At 42.4% G+C, this 18,589-nt stretch overlaps 1 protein-coding gene across 3 annotated transcripts; it reads right to left on the bottom strand.

Moving 5' to 3' along the window:
• Positions 1-11,891: 11,891 nt before the first annotated feature.
• Positions 11,892-18,215, bottom strand: LOC308386045 (kinesin-like protein KIF1B). 3 transcript variants are annotated; one of them, XM_080865319.1, is made up of 9 exons: positions 18,030-18,215; positions 17,798-17,931; positions 17,636-17,697; positions 17,396-17,541; positions 17,036-17,217; positions 16,872-16,943; positions 16,650-16,771; positions 16,403-16,556; positions 15,886-16,317 (listed from the first exon to the last, which is right to left on the bottom strand). In XM_080865319.1, the coding sequence occupies exons 1-6, from the start codon at positions 18,051-18,053 to the stop codon at positions 16,928-16,930; spliced, it is 564 nt and encodes a 187-aa protein (XP_080721445.1). In that variant the 5' UTR covers positions 18,054-18,215; the 3' UTR covers positions 15,886-16,317; positions 16,403-16,556; positions 16,650-16,771; positions 16,872-16,927. The 3 variants fall into 3 exon arrangements, with proteins under 3 accessions (XP_080721444.1, XP_080721445.1, XP_080721443.1); XM_080865318.1 differs by lacking the exon at positions 15,886-16,317 and adding an exon at positions 11,892-12,126 and having other exon boundaries at positions 17,636-18,215; XM_080865317.1 differs by having other exon boundaries at positions 15,888-16,317; positions 17,636-18,215.
• Positions 18,216-18,589: the final 374 nt, after the last annotated feature.

The raw sequence follows: 18,589 nt of genomic DNA, 5'->3' as shown, positions 1-18,589 counted from the left end.
ATATGGACTTCTCTCTTCATTGGCTCCCAATTAAATCCCAAATAAAAATCCAAATACTTGCCCTCACACACACAAGGTCTTGAATAATCACCCCCAATTTTGTCTACAAGATCTCACAGTGCCATATCATCCCAACAGAGTGCTTTGCTCTCAGACTGCTGGCTTCCGAGGGGATTTAAAAGTACAATGGAAGGCAGAGCCATCACTTTTCAGGCCCCTCTCTGTGGAACCAGCTCCCACTTTGTATTCGGGACACAGACACTTGCTCTCATTTTTTAATTAAGCGTGAAACCTTTTTGCCAAAGTCCAATAACTAGAGAGAGGAGCCAAAGACGTCCTCGTCCCAGATTCGTCCCAAGACAGATTCACACCTATTCGCACCTTGTCTGCTGTGACCTGAAGAACTCGCGTGACCATTGCGACTCTCAAGGTGCTAAAAATCACACAAGAGTTTAAATGCGTGAGAGGCCACACTTGAGTAGCAAAGAAGCTTAGCTGATGAGATTAAATGTGCAGTTGCATGAGAGCACTAGTCTTTTTAGTGATCTACCTTTTGACCAGTTTAGAACCTGACAAGCGAGTAATCACAATGCCCACCTTGTTAATTGTCCTGAAAGCTTCATAAGCCGGACAATGACTCAGTGATGTTGCAGTTTTTCACAGCGATGATGGTATAGTGGCGAGCATAGCTGCCTTCCAAGCAGTTGACCCGGGTTCGATTCCCGGCCATCACAGTTGCTTCTCGCAGTGCTGTTCAAGCATGTGGGCTGCGTACTGTTTTACACTAAAAACGTTCTCCGCTCTTTCTGCAAAGGCTTACAATGTCAGGCCAGGTGCATTCTTCATCGGCCTCGCTGCTACCGTTTGCTGTGGAAAGACACTGTTCACACAGACTTTGAGTTCTCATCACTTCATACATATACCTTCTTACATGACACTGTGATTGGACACGCTACTTCTTCATAAAGACACCCAGTCCCACTTTAAATATTGTGCTGAATGTTTGGAATGAAGATAACATTTTACTAACCATGTACTGATCAGCTCTTTGCGGTGGCAAAATCATCAGCTGTGTGTGTTACTGTTCATGCAAACAAGCAAGCTAATGTCAGCCAGCTAGCTTCAACCGCAGCTGTGCTGCACCGATCTCACGGAACTGCAAAACCACAAGCTTTCTCACCAAAGTCATGCAGCTACCGCATTTACAATCCAGCGTGGCCGTTGTTGTGCACATCCTACTTGAAAGACGTGTGGCGTAGGACTTGGAAGACGTATGTCTTTCAAGTATGTAGCTCCAAAACCAAATGTGGTTGTTGTGGCCGAGCGGTCAAGGCGATGGACTCGAAATCCATTGGGGTCTCCCCGCACAGGTTCGAATCCTGTCGACAACGGTCAGCTGTTTTGCGGCAGTCCAGACGTTGATTTGAGAAGAAGCCACGGCATGGAGATCACCTGAGAAGGTGCCAGGAGAAAGAGCCAGGCCTTTGCTTGTGAAAATAGAGCACGCAGAAGCAATGGACCCAGCTATGTCCTGACAAAATTAGGCACATATTCAGTAAACATGGCATCCTTCAATTGCTCTCTTAGCCACCCCAGACGTGTAGTCATCCAGGATCCTGTCTGAGTACCGCCAATGACTGATGCGTCTGACAAATGCTGATTGCTTTGCAAGAGGATCGGGATTGGAGGGACAGCGGATTTCACCGGGAATGGGACAACAGCAGAAATAGCTTCAAACATCAAACATTACTGCATGAAAAGCACAAAGAGTGGACACATTTCATTGTTTGGAGCACTGCTTTTCACTTCAGCTCTTTGCATGTAAAAACTTTGCTCTTCTCCACAGCTGGCTGACGGACACGCAAAAGTGCAAGCAAGAGTGGCCACAGACCCACTATGCCGGCCTTTGTACACTCTCTCCATCCAATGATAGAGAGGAAGGATACATTCACTACTTCTAGCCTCCACTATTCAAATTCAGTATTTTCACAGCGTCCTAAAAGCTTCCTGAAAAGCCTTTACACTATTTTCCAAAACGCTGCTGTGCTGCCCCTTTAATCCTCCTCAGTTCCCTCAGTTTGAGATCCTTCCTGGGCTTGGTGTCATGGTACTCCAAGTTTTGCCAAACTTTGCAACTGTTGTAGCCCCTATGTGTGGCTGTGCTAACGACAAGAACACTTTCACATGGACTTCAGGTGCACAAGCGAGCTTTGAAGAAGTAAAAAAACTCCTGGTGAATAGTCCTGCACTGGCACTGTTTGACCCTGCCTTGCGTGTTGTGATCTCTACTGATGCAAGTGACTATGGGCTTGGTGCTGTATTTGCTCAAGTGCAACCTGATGGCACAGAAAAACCTGTGGCGTTTGCTACCTGCACACTGCCTGCAACAGATCAAAAGTACTCAACTGTTGAAAAAGAAGCTTATGCTTGTGTGTGGGCTGCAGAGAAATGGAGAACGTATTTGTGGGGCCGACGTTTCACTCTGCGGACAGACCACCAAGCTCTGACAACGCTGCTGAGCACCAAAGGGTTTAATAGGGTTGGCATGCGCATCGCCCGCTGGTCTGCCCGCCTCCTGTGTTTCACTATGATGTTATTTGCCGCCCAGGTTCTCAGAACTATACAGCTGACTGTCTCTCTCGCCTGCCCCTGCCTGTTTCTTCCCATTCCACATCAGATTCAGATCATGAAATGGTAGCCCAAGTTTCTGCTGCCATGTCCTCACTTCCAGTTGCGGGCTTTGACTCTGCCTGTTCAACTTGCCCTGAACTGGTTGCTTTGCGTTCACAAATACAAAGTGGCGGGCCTGCCTCAATCAAAGCACTTGATGTCACGCTTGCACCTTACTACAAAATCCGTAATGAACTCTCAACCCTAAGTGATTATGTTCTCAGAGGCTCAAGGCTCATTGCACCACTTTCAGTGAGACCTAAACTGATTGCACTGGCACATGAAAGTCACCATTGTGCGCACAAAACAAAGATTAAGAGATCTCTACTGGTGGCCAAAAATGGACTCACAAGTTCAGTCTGCCATAACCTCATGCCTCCTTTGCCAGTCCAATGACAAAACTGCACATACTAATCCTGCTCCTCTCCAACCCGTCCCACTGCCTGATGGACCGTGGAAAAAACTTGGTCTTGACATTGTTGGGCCTTTTGATACTGCAATACCTGCTTGTAGATACGTCATAACATTGACTGACTACTACTCCAAATGGCCTGAGCTTGCCTTTTCACCTTATGCTACTACTGATGATGTCATTCAGTTCCTCTCATCTGTCTTTAGTCGTCATGGCAACCCAGAGAACATCATAACTGACAATGGTGCACAGTTCACCTCTGTAATGTTCACCTCATTCCTCCAGAATAGAGGCATCTCCCACAGCAGAACATCTGTCTACTACCCAGCTGCAAACGGAGCAATCGAACGGTTTCATCGTGCCCTCCGCACCTGTATCCAGACATCAATCCAGCAGTCGAAACCATGGAAGGCGACTGTGCTGGATTGGCTTCAAGTTTACTGTGCAACACCGCATGCAACTACTTCCCTCTACTTCCCTCTCCCTAAGAACTCCTGTGTGGCAGGAAGATGCGTACTATACTGGATGTACTCCCTTTGCCTCCTGCTGTGTCTCCACTGGATACGTTGCACGTCACTCAGTTCAGAAATATCAGTTGAAAATGCAACGTTACACTGATGGTAGGCGTCACGCACGGAAACCTTCTTTTCTACCAGGAGAGAGTGTGAGGATAAGGAAACCCCACCATGTTCCCAAAGGACATCCCAGATTTACCCCTCCTGTAACAGTAACAAAAGCCAAAGGCTTGAATGCCTTCTTGCTGAGTGATGGAAAGAGTTGGAATGCCACTCATCTAGCACGCTGTCGCCCAGTGACTGAAAAGAACGCTGACACTGCTAGGCTGCACCACACTCAGACTGGCTCACCTACTGCCAGAAGACTGCCACGCGTCAAGTACAAGCCTCGCTGGCACAAAGACTATATTGTAGCATAATAGGTTGCTTCCTCTCTGTGCAGGGGGATGACTGAAGGGATCACCTTGCTAATCCTTGCTGTCCAAACTGGCCTCATTGAGCTGCAGGTCATCCACAGAGCCTTCCTCCTCTCTATCATCCTCTTTATTGTTGTTGCTTCCATCCTGCAGTCCATGCTGGAGATAGCTGAGTCCTAGCCCTGGGAGCATCTAGAGGCAATTAAGATAATATACCAAAGACTTTTTTCATGTGTTTATTTTTAAGAAAACTCTGTGTCCCACTGTTTGTTTTATTTTTTACTGATCATAAACAACCAGAGGTGTGGACTCGAGTCACATGACTTGGACTCGAGTCAGACTCGAGTCATTAATTTTATGACTTTAGACTTGACTTGAAAAAATGTTCTAAGACTTGTGACTTGACTTGGACTTTTACACCAATGACCTGGGACTTGAATTGGACTTGAACCGGTTTACTTGAAAAGACTTGATATTTCACCCCAAATATAAAATTTAACATACATATTATATAGAGATTGAAAATGTGACGTCATTCAGGGGTAAAACCGCAAAGGATTCTGGGAACTCGTGGCAAGAGGTACTAGCGCACGCAGGCTTTCAATTGAAATCACAGCGATAAAAAAGAAACACAAAAATGGCAAGAAGCTGTTGTATTATTAACTGCAATAGCCGGTCGCATGACAGCCACGGGAAGCCGACGGGTAAAGAGATCGGTTGTTATCGGATTACGTTGTTGAAGAGAAATTGTTCGAGCCATGTTTCCGAAGTAACAAAGAGGCGACGGGTGGCCTGGATTGCAGCCATTCAAAGACCAAATATAACGTCCCAGAACACTCCAGCTCACAGGTTAGTCTGCTCCAAGCATTTACACAAAGGTCAGTCTGCTGTTGTAGTTAATGCGTCATTTTCATAACATAATTGGTGATATAGGTTACAAGCAAGTCTGGCGCTGAACAGAAATTGTCGCTCCTTTGTTTGTTGTGCATAAATAGTGAATTGTCCTGACACAATATTGCGTTTCGCTTCTGTTATTTTGGTACATTGACAAAAACATATACTTTTATTGACAGGATAAAACAGGTTTTTTGTATCACTAATTGTCCAGTACGATTACAGCATACAGTATTATTGTCACTGCTACATTTCTGTAACGCGTACCAGAAATTATTTCCACTGCTAATTAATTACCGTTGAGCTTAAAGGTCCTATTAATAAACGGTTAACGATTGTGTATTTATGAAGACAATTTGTGAGACTGGTAAACTTATGATACGTACGATGGTCTTTCGTTCTACACGGTGCATTTCAAGGTCCTGCACCCATCCGTCGGTAAACTGTACCTGGGCTTGTTGCAGTGACCTGAAGTTACTATCGTGCCAAACTAGGTATCCCCGACAGAATTTGTTTCCCCTGCGTCGGGAGCACACGCTGGACTGTCCAAATCACGGACAAACAGTATCCCACATTGTTGATTTTTAGTTTACAAACACTTCTTATAATGACTGACTACTCCTGACATTTTTGAGATCTTAGCTCTTTATACAACGAAGTTATAGTGGGATACAAATAATATCAGGCTGGTCCTGCCACAATTTGTTCCCCCTGTGTAAATCACGGACAAACAGTATCCCACATTGCTGATTTTTCGTTCACAAACACTTCTTATTATGACGCATTTCTCCTGAAACTTTGGAGGATTTAGCTCTTTATATAATAAAGTTACAGGAGAATAAAAATAGTTATTAGCCAAAATGTTTATGGTTTATTAAAATAATCCCATCTGATACCCCGTGAGCAATAAATATATAATTTTCTGTTGTAACCCTCAAACTGAATGGTAATGTAACGATACTAATTTTTCACAAAATGAAAACATCAGTACTTCCTGCATGCTCCCAGCACAGGGGAAACAAATTCTGTCGGGGATACCTACTTTGGCACGACACCGGTCCTACAACCGCATCCAAGAATAACATGCAGCTTATCTCAGAACTGTCGGTGAAAATTATCCTTGGAGCTAGGTTTAATTGAGCTGCATTTTAAAGAGGTGCAATTTCACAATTTGTGTATATTTTCTACGTTCACTATTTTGTCATGTGTTGAGAAAAACACAGATTTAAAAATTACATGGTCTAATATTTACATTTAGCATAACTGCAACATTATTTTTTTGTTTTTTTCTTTTTAAAGACTCGAAAGGACTTGAAATTCAAAATTTCAGACTTGTGACTTTACTCGGACTTTTACACCAGTGACTTGAGACTCGACTCTGACTTGCCTGACATTACTTGAGACTTGACTTGAGACTTGAGGATAAAGACTTGAGACTTACTTGAGACTTGCAAAACAATGACTTGGTCCCACCTCTGGCTTTATCAAGTTTTATTTTCAGCGCTGTGTATTTTTCCTGCACGTCTTCAAGCTTGCAGTCCGTTTGTTTCTGTTTAATTTCTTGTTGCTTTTGTTCTTGAAGCAACTCTTTATTTTTGTTCAGTGTTTTATCAAGCTTTACCTGAAGCGCTTTGTATTTTTCCTCCATGCCTTGGAGTTTGCACTGCTTCATGTCCTGTTGTTGTTTTTCTTGGAGGAGTTCTTAATTTTTTTTGCAGAGCTTCATTAAGCTTGATTTGCAAGCCTTTGTTGTGTTTCTCCATGTCCTGGAGCTTGAAATCCATTTCCTTCTGTTTTATCTCCTGTAGCCTTTTTTCTTGAAGAAACTCTTCATTTGTGTGCGGTCTTTCATCAAGCTTTACTTGCAGCTCCTGATTCTTTTTGTCCTTCAGCACTAGTTTTTCTAGTGCTTTATCAAGCTTTGCTTGGAGCTCAAAGTTTCTTCCCTGCATTTCTAGGAGTTCCATTTCTTTCAACTTTTGAATATCTTCCTTTTCTAGAAGCTGGTTGAATGATTTGTCTACTTGATCAGGAAGTTGAATTTTGTCTTCCTGATCACAAAGAGGAGAGTTGGGCTTTACTGTTTTTTTCTGTTTTCTCTGAGACATGTTTGAATCTGTAAACTGTCACTCTGTTTATATCTGAATTAACTAATTTCAAGAAACTGTTGCAATTACCTGGACTGCCTCAGCCCAGGTGATGTAACATTAGCAGACAGAGGGTTTGATGTTGCAGAATCTTTGGAGCTGTACCATGCTGAACTGAAGAGCCCAGCTTTCACCAAAAGGAAGAACTAACTGGGCCCTAGATTGCCCAATCAAACCTCTTAATGCCACCTGCCCTCTCCTACATTAACTGTGGGCTCACCTTGTAGAACAGAGTTGAGTGTGGAAGAAATGGCAAAAATATGGAGCTGAAAAGCTGAGAGAGAAAAAGAAATGATAAATAAATCAATGTGTCAAATTAACTGACATGTTAGCTGGTAGAGTGCCCACTGCATTATATATATATCATCTCTTTTTTATAATAAATAATCAAAAACTTTATTTAAACTAAGATTTTAAAAAATATGTGCAGTGATTGATGTGCTCTCAGACATGTGCTTCAATCCACACACAAATACAAAACAATCTGACCACACGTACAACTGTTTCACAAACTCTATAAAGCATTCACACTCCAATGGATGCATCAGAAAGCAGCTTGGGATTACAATCTTGTCCAAGGATATTTCGCCTGCAGACTGGAGCAGCCAGGGATCAAACCAGAAAACTTTCTGATCAAAAGCTGACTTGTGCTAAATGCTGAACGGCAGCCAACCCATTTTAGCCATTTAATGAATGTGCCATTTAATCTTGGCTGCAGCCAAGATTAAATGGCACATTCATTAATTACAGAGTTACGGATTGTTACATGGAACTCAAAAGAAATAATGAACCCATCTCGTGTCCTGTGTCTTCTATAGCTGTCTGTACTTTTACCTCCAAAGTTCATCAGCAAACAGTTTGCAGGCCTCTAATTATCAGGCTGTACTCAAGCGCTTGAATTCAACCTAAAAGCTGTGCTGTCATACAGAACCAAGTACCCTCCGCGGAAACTATAGCTAATGTCACAACTGGATCTGATGAGACAGCTATGATTTCTGGACTCGAAGTAAATAATCCTGAATCAATTTATACAACATCAGTTTGTTTGTTTTGCTTTCATAACAAATAGTTTGAGCCATATACAAATACAGAAGTGACAAATGGAAACATATTTACAATCCAAAGTCAGACTAACAGTTTTCAGTAGCACAGTCTTTTATTTACAGTCTGCTTCTCCTGGTGGTAAACCTCTATCACATGTTTGGATTAAAAATTAGGCCTATATAGCTGCTGGTTCCAGCTTAAGCAATATGTTAAAAATACTAAATTCTTCATTGATTTGAGCTGTGGGGTTTGCTATACACTGGCAGAAAATTGTAGAGTAAATGGTGAAAACGAACAAACCAAATAACAAGATCCTTGAATTCCATCTTTTTTATTAACAGAAACTCCAACAAATTTGTGCCCAATTGATGATGTTTGGGACATGAAAAGTCCAGTCCAGCAGGTGGCGGTAATGCGCCTTAAAGCTTTAACCGCCAAAAAATACAAGAGCAGAAGAAGAAGAAGCCGAGTTCCCGCTTTATGGCGTTTTTCTCTCCGATTATTGTCAAGACTGATTTAAAGGTAAGCACCGAGCTAATATTAATCCGAGTCTAGTTAATCTTGAGTTTAGCTCCTGAATGAGTCTTTCTGTTGCTCTCCTCGGTGTCTCTTCTCAAGTTTTTGTGAACAAGTTGGAAAAAAAAATCTGACTAAATTGACTCAAGCTGCTTTAAACTAATTTACAGAAAGATATCAGCAAAAGGTTGTGAAACACAGAGAAGAAAAGAATTTTATTAGAAGAAAGCTTTTAAATGAGCTCATTGTAATCAGAGTTTCTGTTGTTTTATTAGTCTGTTATTAAGGCTACTTAGCATCTCTGTGGCACCTGCACAGCTTATGAATGCAGCTTGCTAACTAAGCTAGCTAGCGCCACCCTTCTTCCATATAAGGTCACTTCCGGCTCCAAAAGACCCAACATGTTGGCGGTAAAAGTGCTATAATGAAATACATTTATGAGAAATGTAAAAATAAATGTGTTCCAGGCTAAAACACAGCTGCCTTTATCAGCGCAAAGTTGTGATGAGGCTTACTCAGATGATGGCTCAGATTTCTACACCCACTCGGATATACAGATGAAATCAAGACAAGTACATCAATACAAAAATTCACACGATTGTTCAAAATATAATAAATTGCATGAATATAGGAAATCTTCCTCTCAGTGACTGAGTTGTCTCATTGTGTCCTCATTTTTTATAAATCAAGGCCTGAGTAACCCAACCTTAAGTGTTCATTAAGGTTTTTGTCACATAGATAGAAAATAAACTCAGAGATTAAGCGGCTGTTATAAACAGAGTGATTAGTTTATGTAAAAAATGTAGTTTGTTGTTGTTCTGGTTTACGTGCTGAAAATGGTTTTATTTGTGTATGTTCAATGTGTTAGACTTGTACATAGTTAAATATATGATCAAATAATGTTGAATCCTGGATATGGATTTGTAAGCAATGAAATTTGAAATAAGGGGGTAGGAACAAGAAAACTTCACCCTACTCCTTTTCGAGCACACACATTCTGTAGACATAGATATTTACATGAAAACTTGATGATTTTTAAGTTTTGTTATTTTTATTTTTTTCTGTTGTTATTTCAATTATATTTGCATGTTTGAAATAAATTTTATCTATCTATCTATCTATCTATCTATCTATCTATCTATCTATCATTTCTCACGGCACACGTATATTGTCGGGTTTTTTCTTGGCCAGGGCATATTTTAAAGAGGAATTGCTCTCCTGGTACTGGTGTGCCATACTGCTGAATTTGGTATCGGTGTTCAAACCTTTTGTGTTTGTTTCAAACAAGTTGTCCACCCAAGGAAGCTAAAATGTGTTCTGTGTGTTCTCAGATGAACATATAAGACACTTTGACTCTTCAGTGCAGTGTGGAGCTTAACAAAGTTCTGTTTTGTGTCCCAGCTGATCAGGAGGAGGAGAAGAGTCTGACGGAGCAGCAGAGGAAATTTCAGCTACTTGGACTCAGCTCAGCCACTGCAGAGAAAACAATGAGCTCAACACAGAAGGTGACAGATACTAGTGTTAAGAAATACTCCATTAAAAGCTGAAGTACTGATACAGTATGTATATTTTATGCTAAACTAAGTGAACCTTGTGCAATATTAATGTAATGTAGAAATAATGTATACAATGTATACAATGCCTACATCTTAGACGGTGACGTTGCCTCTAAACATCAAAATGAGCAGGAAGATGTTAAAGTGGGATTCAGCAGGATTCAACCCTAACATCAGCTGTAGTGGCTCAGTGTGGGGAAAAGGGTCACAGCTCACAATCATTTCTATTGAGAGCTCCAGTAGATTTTTTTTAATGTGCAGGCTGTGATCAGCTGACCTGCTGCTCTCTGTGAATTCAACCAGATGTCAGCAGATGTTTCACGAGTTGTCCTGGCTGATTTCCTTTCTCTACACTGACAGTACACTGTCTTTATATTAGACACTATACTGTTGATATGTGGGTGGAGCTCAGTGAATGAATGTCAGCATCATGAGCTTAAGTTTAAGTTAATCTCTGCTACACTTGATGTAATCTAACTCTGACATGAGCACCACAGTCACTGTGCACCAGTCACACACTGTTCTTTACTTAAATCCATCACATTACAGTAAACTTGCCTGCTTATCCTGCACTAACCTGCAGAGGATTTTACTGCAGTCTTTACATCACATTGTGAGACAAACTGCACACAAACAGTTTGTGTGTTTACTGATGTTTGTTGGGCTGATAGAATCGCTGCATTTGAAATTACCTGCCACATAAAAAATATTACTCCATTTATTCTCGCTCGTCTTCTGTATTGCTAACTAGATGTTGAAATACCGCGACCGCAACTTATCAGCACCTGCAGTCGTTCAGGTTCTGGTGGTGTTTGGTGCCACACTCCACCTTCAGGTTTAAAACTAGTGTTAATGGAGGGAGTTTGAAGCTTCAGTTTGTTCAATGACTGCATTTCACTCACTGACTCTGTTTGTATCTCTGTCACTGCAGGACCAACGTGGACCGAGAAGTCAGCGCTCTCAGGAGGCCGACAAACCTCACAGAAGAAAGAGAGAGAAAAAAAACACCTGTGACGAGTGTGGGAAGGATTTTACCTGGAAGTTTAAACTAAAACAACATCAGCTCATCCACACTGGAGAGAGACCGTTCAGCTGTGACTTGTGTGGAAAGTCGTTTTCCTGGAAGAATTCCCTGAAAAGACACCAAGTCGTCCACAGTGGAGTTAAAGCTTACAGCTGTGATCAGTGTGGCAGAGCTTTTACTCGAAGTAGCCACTTGCAGAGACATCTAGTTACCCACTCTGGAGTTAAGGCATACAGCTGTGACATCTGTGGAAAAACCTTCAGCCAGCTAGGGTACCGAAATATACACCTACGCATTCACTCCGGAGAAGATGTGTACTGGTGTGATCAGTGTGGTAAATACTTTACAACAGACGCACACTTACAACACCACATGTTTACCCACACTGAGGAGAGACCTTATCAATGTGACCTGTGTGAGAAGACTTTTAAAACTCCACAGTACCTGAGAAAACACCAACAGATCCACACCAGAAAGAGACTCTACAAGTGCAGTTACTGTGAGGTTTGTATTTTTATTTTATTCTTGTAAGTTCAGTCTGACTGTTTGGAACAAGTCTGCTCATTAAATTGTGTTAGCATGTTAGCACTTCTACTGCACCGAAGAGTAGCTCTGAGCCATTATTCAGGTTTTCATTTCATTTAAGTGTAAGTCAGATGTTACTGTAATATTAAATAAGTATTGCTGTAGTATTATGGTGGTAGTATTGTAGTTATTGTAGCCCAGTAAACTGAGTGTGTTAATTGAAACAGTAAAATGTAATTGGACGTCTGCAGAGATGCTCTTTATTTCAGGCGACTTTCAGGATAAAAGTGTTGAAGGACTGACTTACACTGTCTTTGTGTCTTTGTTTAGAAGCAGAGCGACACAGATGGATCCACTTCTCAACCCTGTCATCGCTGTGGTGGTGGGAAAGACTTTCGTTGTGACATCTGTGGAAAAACTTTCAGTCACCAAGCCAGCCTAAAAATACATCAACGTAAACACACTGGAGACAAACTGAAATACTGCAAAGAATGTGGGAGAAGCTTCCCCACATCAGCTGAGTTAAAACGACATGAACTCTTTCACAGTGGGGTCAAGAAGCACCTCTGTGATCAGTGTGGGTCATCCTTCACCACTGCAAGTCAGCTTAAAAGACACAAACGAGTCCACACAGGAGCGAAACCATACAAGAGATCAGGCTCCACAGAGTTCAGGTCGGCTCTCCTTAAGTTTAAGTTAAAGTTCAAATGAGGCTGTGAATCAAACTGTTCCTGTAGTTCCATTTTAATCTTTATAAATTGTTCTTCTGTTTGTGTTCAGTCGTTACCTTTTTTTTTCAGTGGTTGGATTAAAAATCAGTTTTCTGTTGTTTAAGTTTTTATTGAATGTATTTTGTTAAATAAAGTTAAAATATTGTTAAATAAAGAATTGTTTGAACGACAAAGATTTTGAGCCATGATGTCATTTCCTGTATTTCAGAGTAAAGACTGAAGTGACAAATGGAAACATGTTTACAGTCATGGAATAAACACTGATGGGTCATCTGTAGGAAGTTCTATTGCTGACCTGACAGACTCGACCTTGTTTACAAAGAAAGAAAGGAACTGATGACATGTGTCAGCAGAGGCTTTCAGGGTTGTTTAGAGTAGAGCTGATAGTCTTAAAGAGAACATGGCGATTATGACAATTTAACACAATGATCTGAGAAAAATATCTGTTTCTCTCATTTTTACTGTATTCTGATCAAATTTCCAACATTCTTTTAACATTTCAAAAGAATTTGTCTTTCTTCCACTTTCACACTTGGCCCTAAAAACACCAACATCTGTGCATCACTCTTGTGTCAGTCTAATGAACCTAACATGTGAGTATTACATAACACACATTCACACTGGCTGCATATATCAGTCCGGAGGGGCAGAGCAGAACTCTGTATGAATCAGACGCGCTCACATATTCAGGCTTTCCAGAGGCGTTTACCATCAGAAGAAGCAGAACAATGAATCATCAGCACCCTGCAGAAGAACACAGCAAGCAACAACTCTAACAATAAAGACGTGCTGGAGCCAAAAGATGCAGATAGCGAGTTTTAAACGATAACGCACAGGATCAAAGGGGGAGAGGGTAAAAACCCACTGCCTCCTGAGATAAAGATCAGCAAGTCAAGCTGGCAGCAGACGACACAAAACGCTCTCTGGAGGAGGCGGCGACTGTGGAGCAGGCCGACGGAGAGGCGGATCGGCAGACAGGAAGCTCCCGGGGTCCCACAACAAGATGTTGCGCGTCAGACTGGAGCAGGATATCCCCATGTTGGTGACACTGCCCATCGAGGTACAGCCCAACTTGGCAAACCAACCCTTCCCTTTCTTGGACACCACACTGGCTGATCTGGGCATCCAAGACTGAGTCTCACTCCGTGTGGGGACGTTTTTTTGTTTTTGTTTGTTTTTTAAGAAGCAATCATGTGTATATATTCAGCTCAGAGCTGAAGGAGAGGGTGGTTTGGGTTGACACCAAGAAGACCCATCCTAGAGGTACGGCGGTGGGATCCAACTGCAGGGATGTGGTCAGATGGCAGTCTGTGGAAATCAGGTGACAGTGAGAGCAACTTGATTTTCCTATTTTGTCCTTCAGATACGAGTGAAAGCCCAGATGCCAGGAGACAAGCAGCTCCAGGAGGTCCTGTACAGCACCGAGGTCCACACTGACCGCTCCTTCTGCTGCACTGGAATGGATATCCTGCCCTGGAAACAGACGTGTGCAGGTCTAGAAGCAGTTTAAATCCCATACTTTTTTGATCTGTGAGGCTCTTAATGTCACGTCTGCAGCCATGAAAGTCAGCTCAGGGTTTCTTGATTCTGATTTTTCTTTGCTGTGTCACATTTAGCTCATATCTGTATTGCCATGCCCTGAAAACAAGCTGCCGAGCTTTAGTCAGGCTCAGGGACAACGGGAGATCTGAGGAGCAACACAATGAGAACAACTAAAACTGAACAAACTTAACATCTGATTACCTTTTTTATTTGTAAGAAAAAGTTTAACATGAACGCGCCAACTGTCCACAGCAAAGCTTATTATGACAAGACTGCTTTTATTCAGTGATGTCAAAGTGTCATCACTTCATACCTCTGAACTGACATTAGATGTATTGCATACCTTGTTAGAATTACACTGTTGAAGCATTTGTAAAAAGCTTCTGTCCTTGTTAATTTATGTTTTAGGATAAGTTTTTGGGCTGTGTAAGGTCACAGGTTGCATTTCTGAGCAGAGTAGTAAAGGTAAAGTAAGTGTTTTCAAAACTAGCCACTCAGCATGTGTACAAACAGTGAGAAATCTCTGAAGAAAACCGTTTGAAGGAGCAAGAGCACACGCTTTTCTCCACAGGTTAAAGCCCGCTGACTCCCAAAGAGCAATGGGAATGAAAACCTCTCCTTAGCAGATTAAATCCATTACTTCACACTCTTGAGAACAAAGCAAGAAGTGTGTCCAAACCGCGTAAAGAACAGCAGCAGCGATTTATAGTGAAGCAGGAAATCAAAATACAGAACACAGGATGGTGAACCCGAACTCCTAACATAAGAAAAAGTAAACACGGCATGCACGTTAACAAGGGTCTCTGCTGTGCAGGAAGTGAGGTCACAGCTGCTTGGACCTCAGCACTGTGGTTCTGGGCAAACTTTCTCATGAGTGCTACTGAAATGTTCTGGCTTTCTGTGGAGGAGAAACAAACTGAGAGTTAGAGGTCAACACTGGAGACAGATCACTACAAAAGAACCAAATACTGATGAGAGTGCTGTGCACGATGCTAAGAGACATTAGATATGAAGCTCTGAGTCATGAGGGTTCATTCAAAGGAATTTTAACATGCAATCTGATGAGTTATTCTGCATGTGGCCATAGAAATCTTCACCTTTATCAACATCCTTGTTGCCCACGACATGACTGGAAGCAGCAACTATGGGTTTCATTAAATTCACGACCTGAAAGAGATAAAAAAAATAAAATAAAAACATTTAAGAAAAAAGTGTAATTAAAAATATTTTTAAAATTTAGGGACAAAATGCACAATGTGAAGTAGTTCAAGATTTACATCAGAGCATGTCAAAGTTTCTGCATGTGTTGGATTGTAAGAATAACTGATTTAACATTTAATAAAAGAAATGATTGGTTGGAAGTTTTTCCTTTCAAAGCATCTTTCTAAACATGTGAACAGCTGCTCTTTAATAATCAATATGAATCAAAGACTTCTGTCAACACAAAATAAATGTAAGGAAACACACTTTCCTGTGCAACATCCAGTTTCTATAACTGACGACAAGCTTGGACCACAGTGATCTAAACTCATCCTCTACATTGGAAATGTAAACAAATGTAAATGTGGTTTTTACTGTACCAGAGCAGGGCTGTGTGTGTAGAGCACAGCCAGGCAGCTGAACACTGTATGGTCCTCTTTTTGGTCCTCTTCGAGCGGGAGACGAGCCACCAAAGCTGGCAACACCGGTCAGTGAACACATTCAGTTTTCAGGCCCCTCTTCTGTGGAACCAGCTTCCAGTTTGGATTCAGGAGACAAGATTTCAAGATTAGGCTTAAAACTTTCCTCTTTGGTAAAGTATATATTTAGGGCTGGACCAGGTGACCCTGAATCCTCCCTTAGTTATGCTGCAATAGATGTAGCCTGCTGGGGATTCCCATGATGCATTGAGTTTTTCCTTTCCAGTCTCCTTTCTCACTCAGTATGAGTTAATAGACCTCTCTGCATTGAATCATATCTGTTATTAACCTCTGTCTCTCTTCCACAGCAGGTCTTTTATCCTGTTTTCCTTCTCTCACCCCAACCGGTCGCAGCAGATGGCCCCGCCCCTCCCTGAGCCTGGTTCTGCTGGAGGTTTCTTCCTGTTAAAAGGGAGTTTTTCCTTCCCACTGTCGCCAAAGTGCTTGCTCATAGGGGGTCATATGATTGTTGGGTTTTTCTCTGTATCTATGAAGCGCCTTGAGGCGACTTTTGTTGTGATTTGGCGCTATATAAATAAAATTGAATTGAATTGAATTATCTGAGGAAGAAGCAGAGTTGGTTTGTTTCCAGCTGAAATCATCCAGGCTCAGGAATTTGAATCGATCCACATCATTTCTGCTTGAACTAGAGAACATGAGTGTCGACTTACATTTGGTCTGTGAGACACATGTCATAGTGACAGTATTTGGGTTAATATGGCATTACTCACCCTGGTCGCATTTCTTCAATATCAGGCACCAAGTTCAGGAACTCGTTCTTTTGCAGCCCGCGCAAGGTAGGAGGTCTCCAGAGTGGGAACCATCGGGAAGTTTTCACAGTCTGAGCAGGAGGGACTGGAGGCACGTGAGCTGTTCTCAGGGGTCCTTTAACACAAATCACACCAAGTTAGAATCAAATGGATAACCTGTCAATAACCGTTTGCAGATCGAGGTCAATGTTCCTAAAAATATGTTTACTTCTGGCCCATGGAGCCACAGCGCGAGTCCGAGAGAGAGGGGCAGGTAGAGGAAGGGGTGAGGGTGGCACTGCTGAAGCTCGTCACGGATGGATCACGTCCGATCGGTGAGATGAGAGAAAGCTGAAGTGAAACAACAGCAGGATGAGGTAGACGTCAATATAGGAACTCCCTGATGTGACACAGAAAGGCTATTTTTTTATTTCTTTGTATTATTTCTCACCTTGCAGTCACTGATGCTGTTCACCAGCTGCTTGTATTCAGTATTGAAGGTGTGTGTCAGAAGGCGCAGGCACTACAACACAACAGGAACAAGACCGATCAGCTCCGAGCAGAGAAGGAAGAAGGCAGCAACAAGAACGCCCACTAAGCCCACGTTTTTCTCACCTTGGTGGCCAGCTCCTTCTCACGCTTTCAAAGGTGGTGCTGGAGATCTGCGAGGAGACGGAGGTGGACGTGGACAGAGTGCTGGAGCTCACGCTGGGGGACAGAGACTCACTCAGGGACTTGGTGGTGGGAGCTGTTCCCACGGGAGCCGCCTCTCCCAGAAGGTGACGGGTCTTTTCCACCTGGACGAAAGATGGGGGCGAATGTGAGGTGGGGAGAAGAGGGGAGGTTAGTCATGTAACGTCTGTACTCTAAGAAAAAACTTTTTAGAATAGCACTTTGGTCTTTGAGCTGAAAAGTCATTTTTCCCTCTACGATATTAAACAGATTTATTTCTTTATGAATCTTTTAAGGCCCCACCTCCTGCAGCTGCTCCATCTTCTCCAGCTCCCACTGGTGCTCTAGGATGAGGCTATCTCCTCTGGGCCTCCAGCCGGCCAGGTTCTCCTCTCCACGCACATAAGCCACTGATGTGTCCAGGACCTTCCTCCTCCTCCTCTGCATCCCTGCTCAGGACATGAGCCCTCATTAGGATGAAGCTCTCCACAGAATTATGATAAAACAGCTGCCGTTCTTTAAACATGTTTCATGGCCGCTCACCTGGGCTTCCAGTGTCAGACATCTTACACAAGCTCAGCTCGTAGATCCCAGTCACTCGGTTGCTATAATGAAGCAGAAGTTTTGAACAAGGAAACTTTGTAACAGGGCAGATATCTTTGATTGTGAAACAGAGATGGCCACAGTGCAGCAGCCCAGATTTACCAGTCAGCAGTTTTGGAGTATCCAGTCCCAAAGAGGTTCTTGAGAGAACGGGGTGGGGAAATCTTGGCGTCTCGGGAGTAAAAGACCGTGCAGATGTCTTTGGTGATAATGGCAGGCTGGATGCAATGGTCCAGCTGCAGAGAGGAGATAAAGGGTGTGTGTTAGACACGATGACATCAAGAGACTTAAAAACACGTACAAACAGGTACAACACGGCGGAGCAGCGGCTGACCTCCAGATACGCAGATAAGGTCATGTAGATCTTCTCTCCGTAGGGAGTGACGCGGTTGAGCAGGAGGGAACCTTTTAAGGGTGTTTTTATTTGTGCTCCCTGGCCTGGAAATAAACGGTTTCCGATCAGACCTGCTTCATCTTTGTGCCCTTGGTATCTGACTCGCTTGCTCCCCCATGCATTTTAAAAGAATCCTTCTCTTCAGCATGAAGTTCTGGCTCAGCTTTAGTGTCTGCATTACATGTACACAAAGACAGAAACATTCAATGATAAAAACACACAGTGGAATAAAATTGTAAGACGTCATCAGTTGATGCAGTTTAAGGACACTTGTTCTTCTGTGCAGTCTCACCTGGAGCTCACGCTTCTAGTTCATGCCATCATGACCAAAGATTCTTCAATTAATAGTTTAAAGATGTCCATGAATGCACTGCTAACTGCTCTTCACCCTGATAAAAATCAACATGCATTTAGAATAAGAAACACTTTTACAAAACCAAAAGCTTCACTGTACTTAGTGATTTATACGTCTACAAAACAGGTTCAGTTTGTAACTGAGA

The sequence above is a fragment of the Rhamphochromis sp. 'chilingali' genome (assembly GCF_963969265.1).
Source record: "Rhamphochromis sp. 'chilingali' genome assembly, chromosome: 18".
NCBI classification, from domain to species: Eukaryota; Metazoa; Chordata; class Actinopteri; order Cichliformes; family Cichlidae; genus Rhamphochromis; species Rhamphochromis sp. 'chilingali'.
The sequence above is the reverse complement of the archived record's forward strand: the minus strand, read 5'-3'. Positions and strand labels throughout refer to the sequence as shown.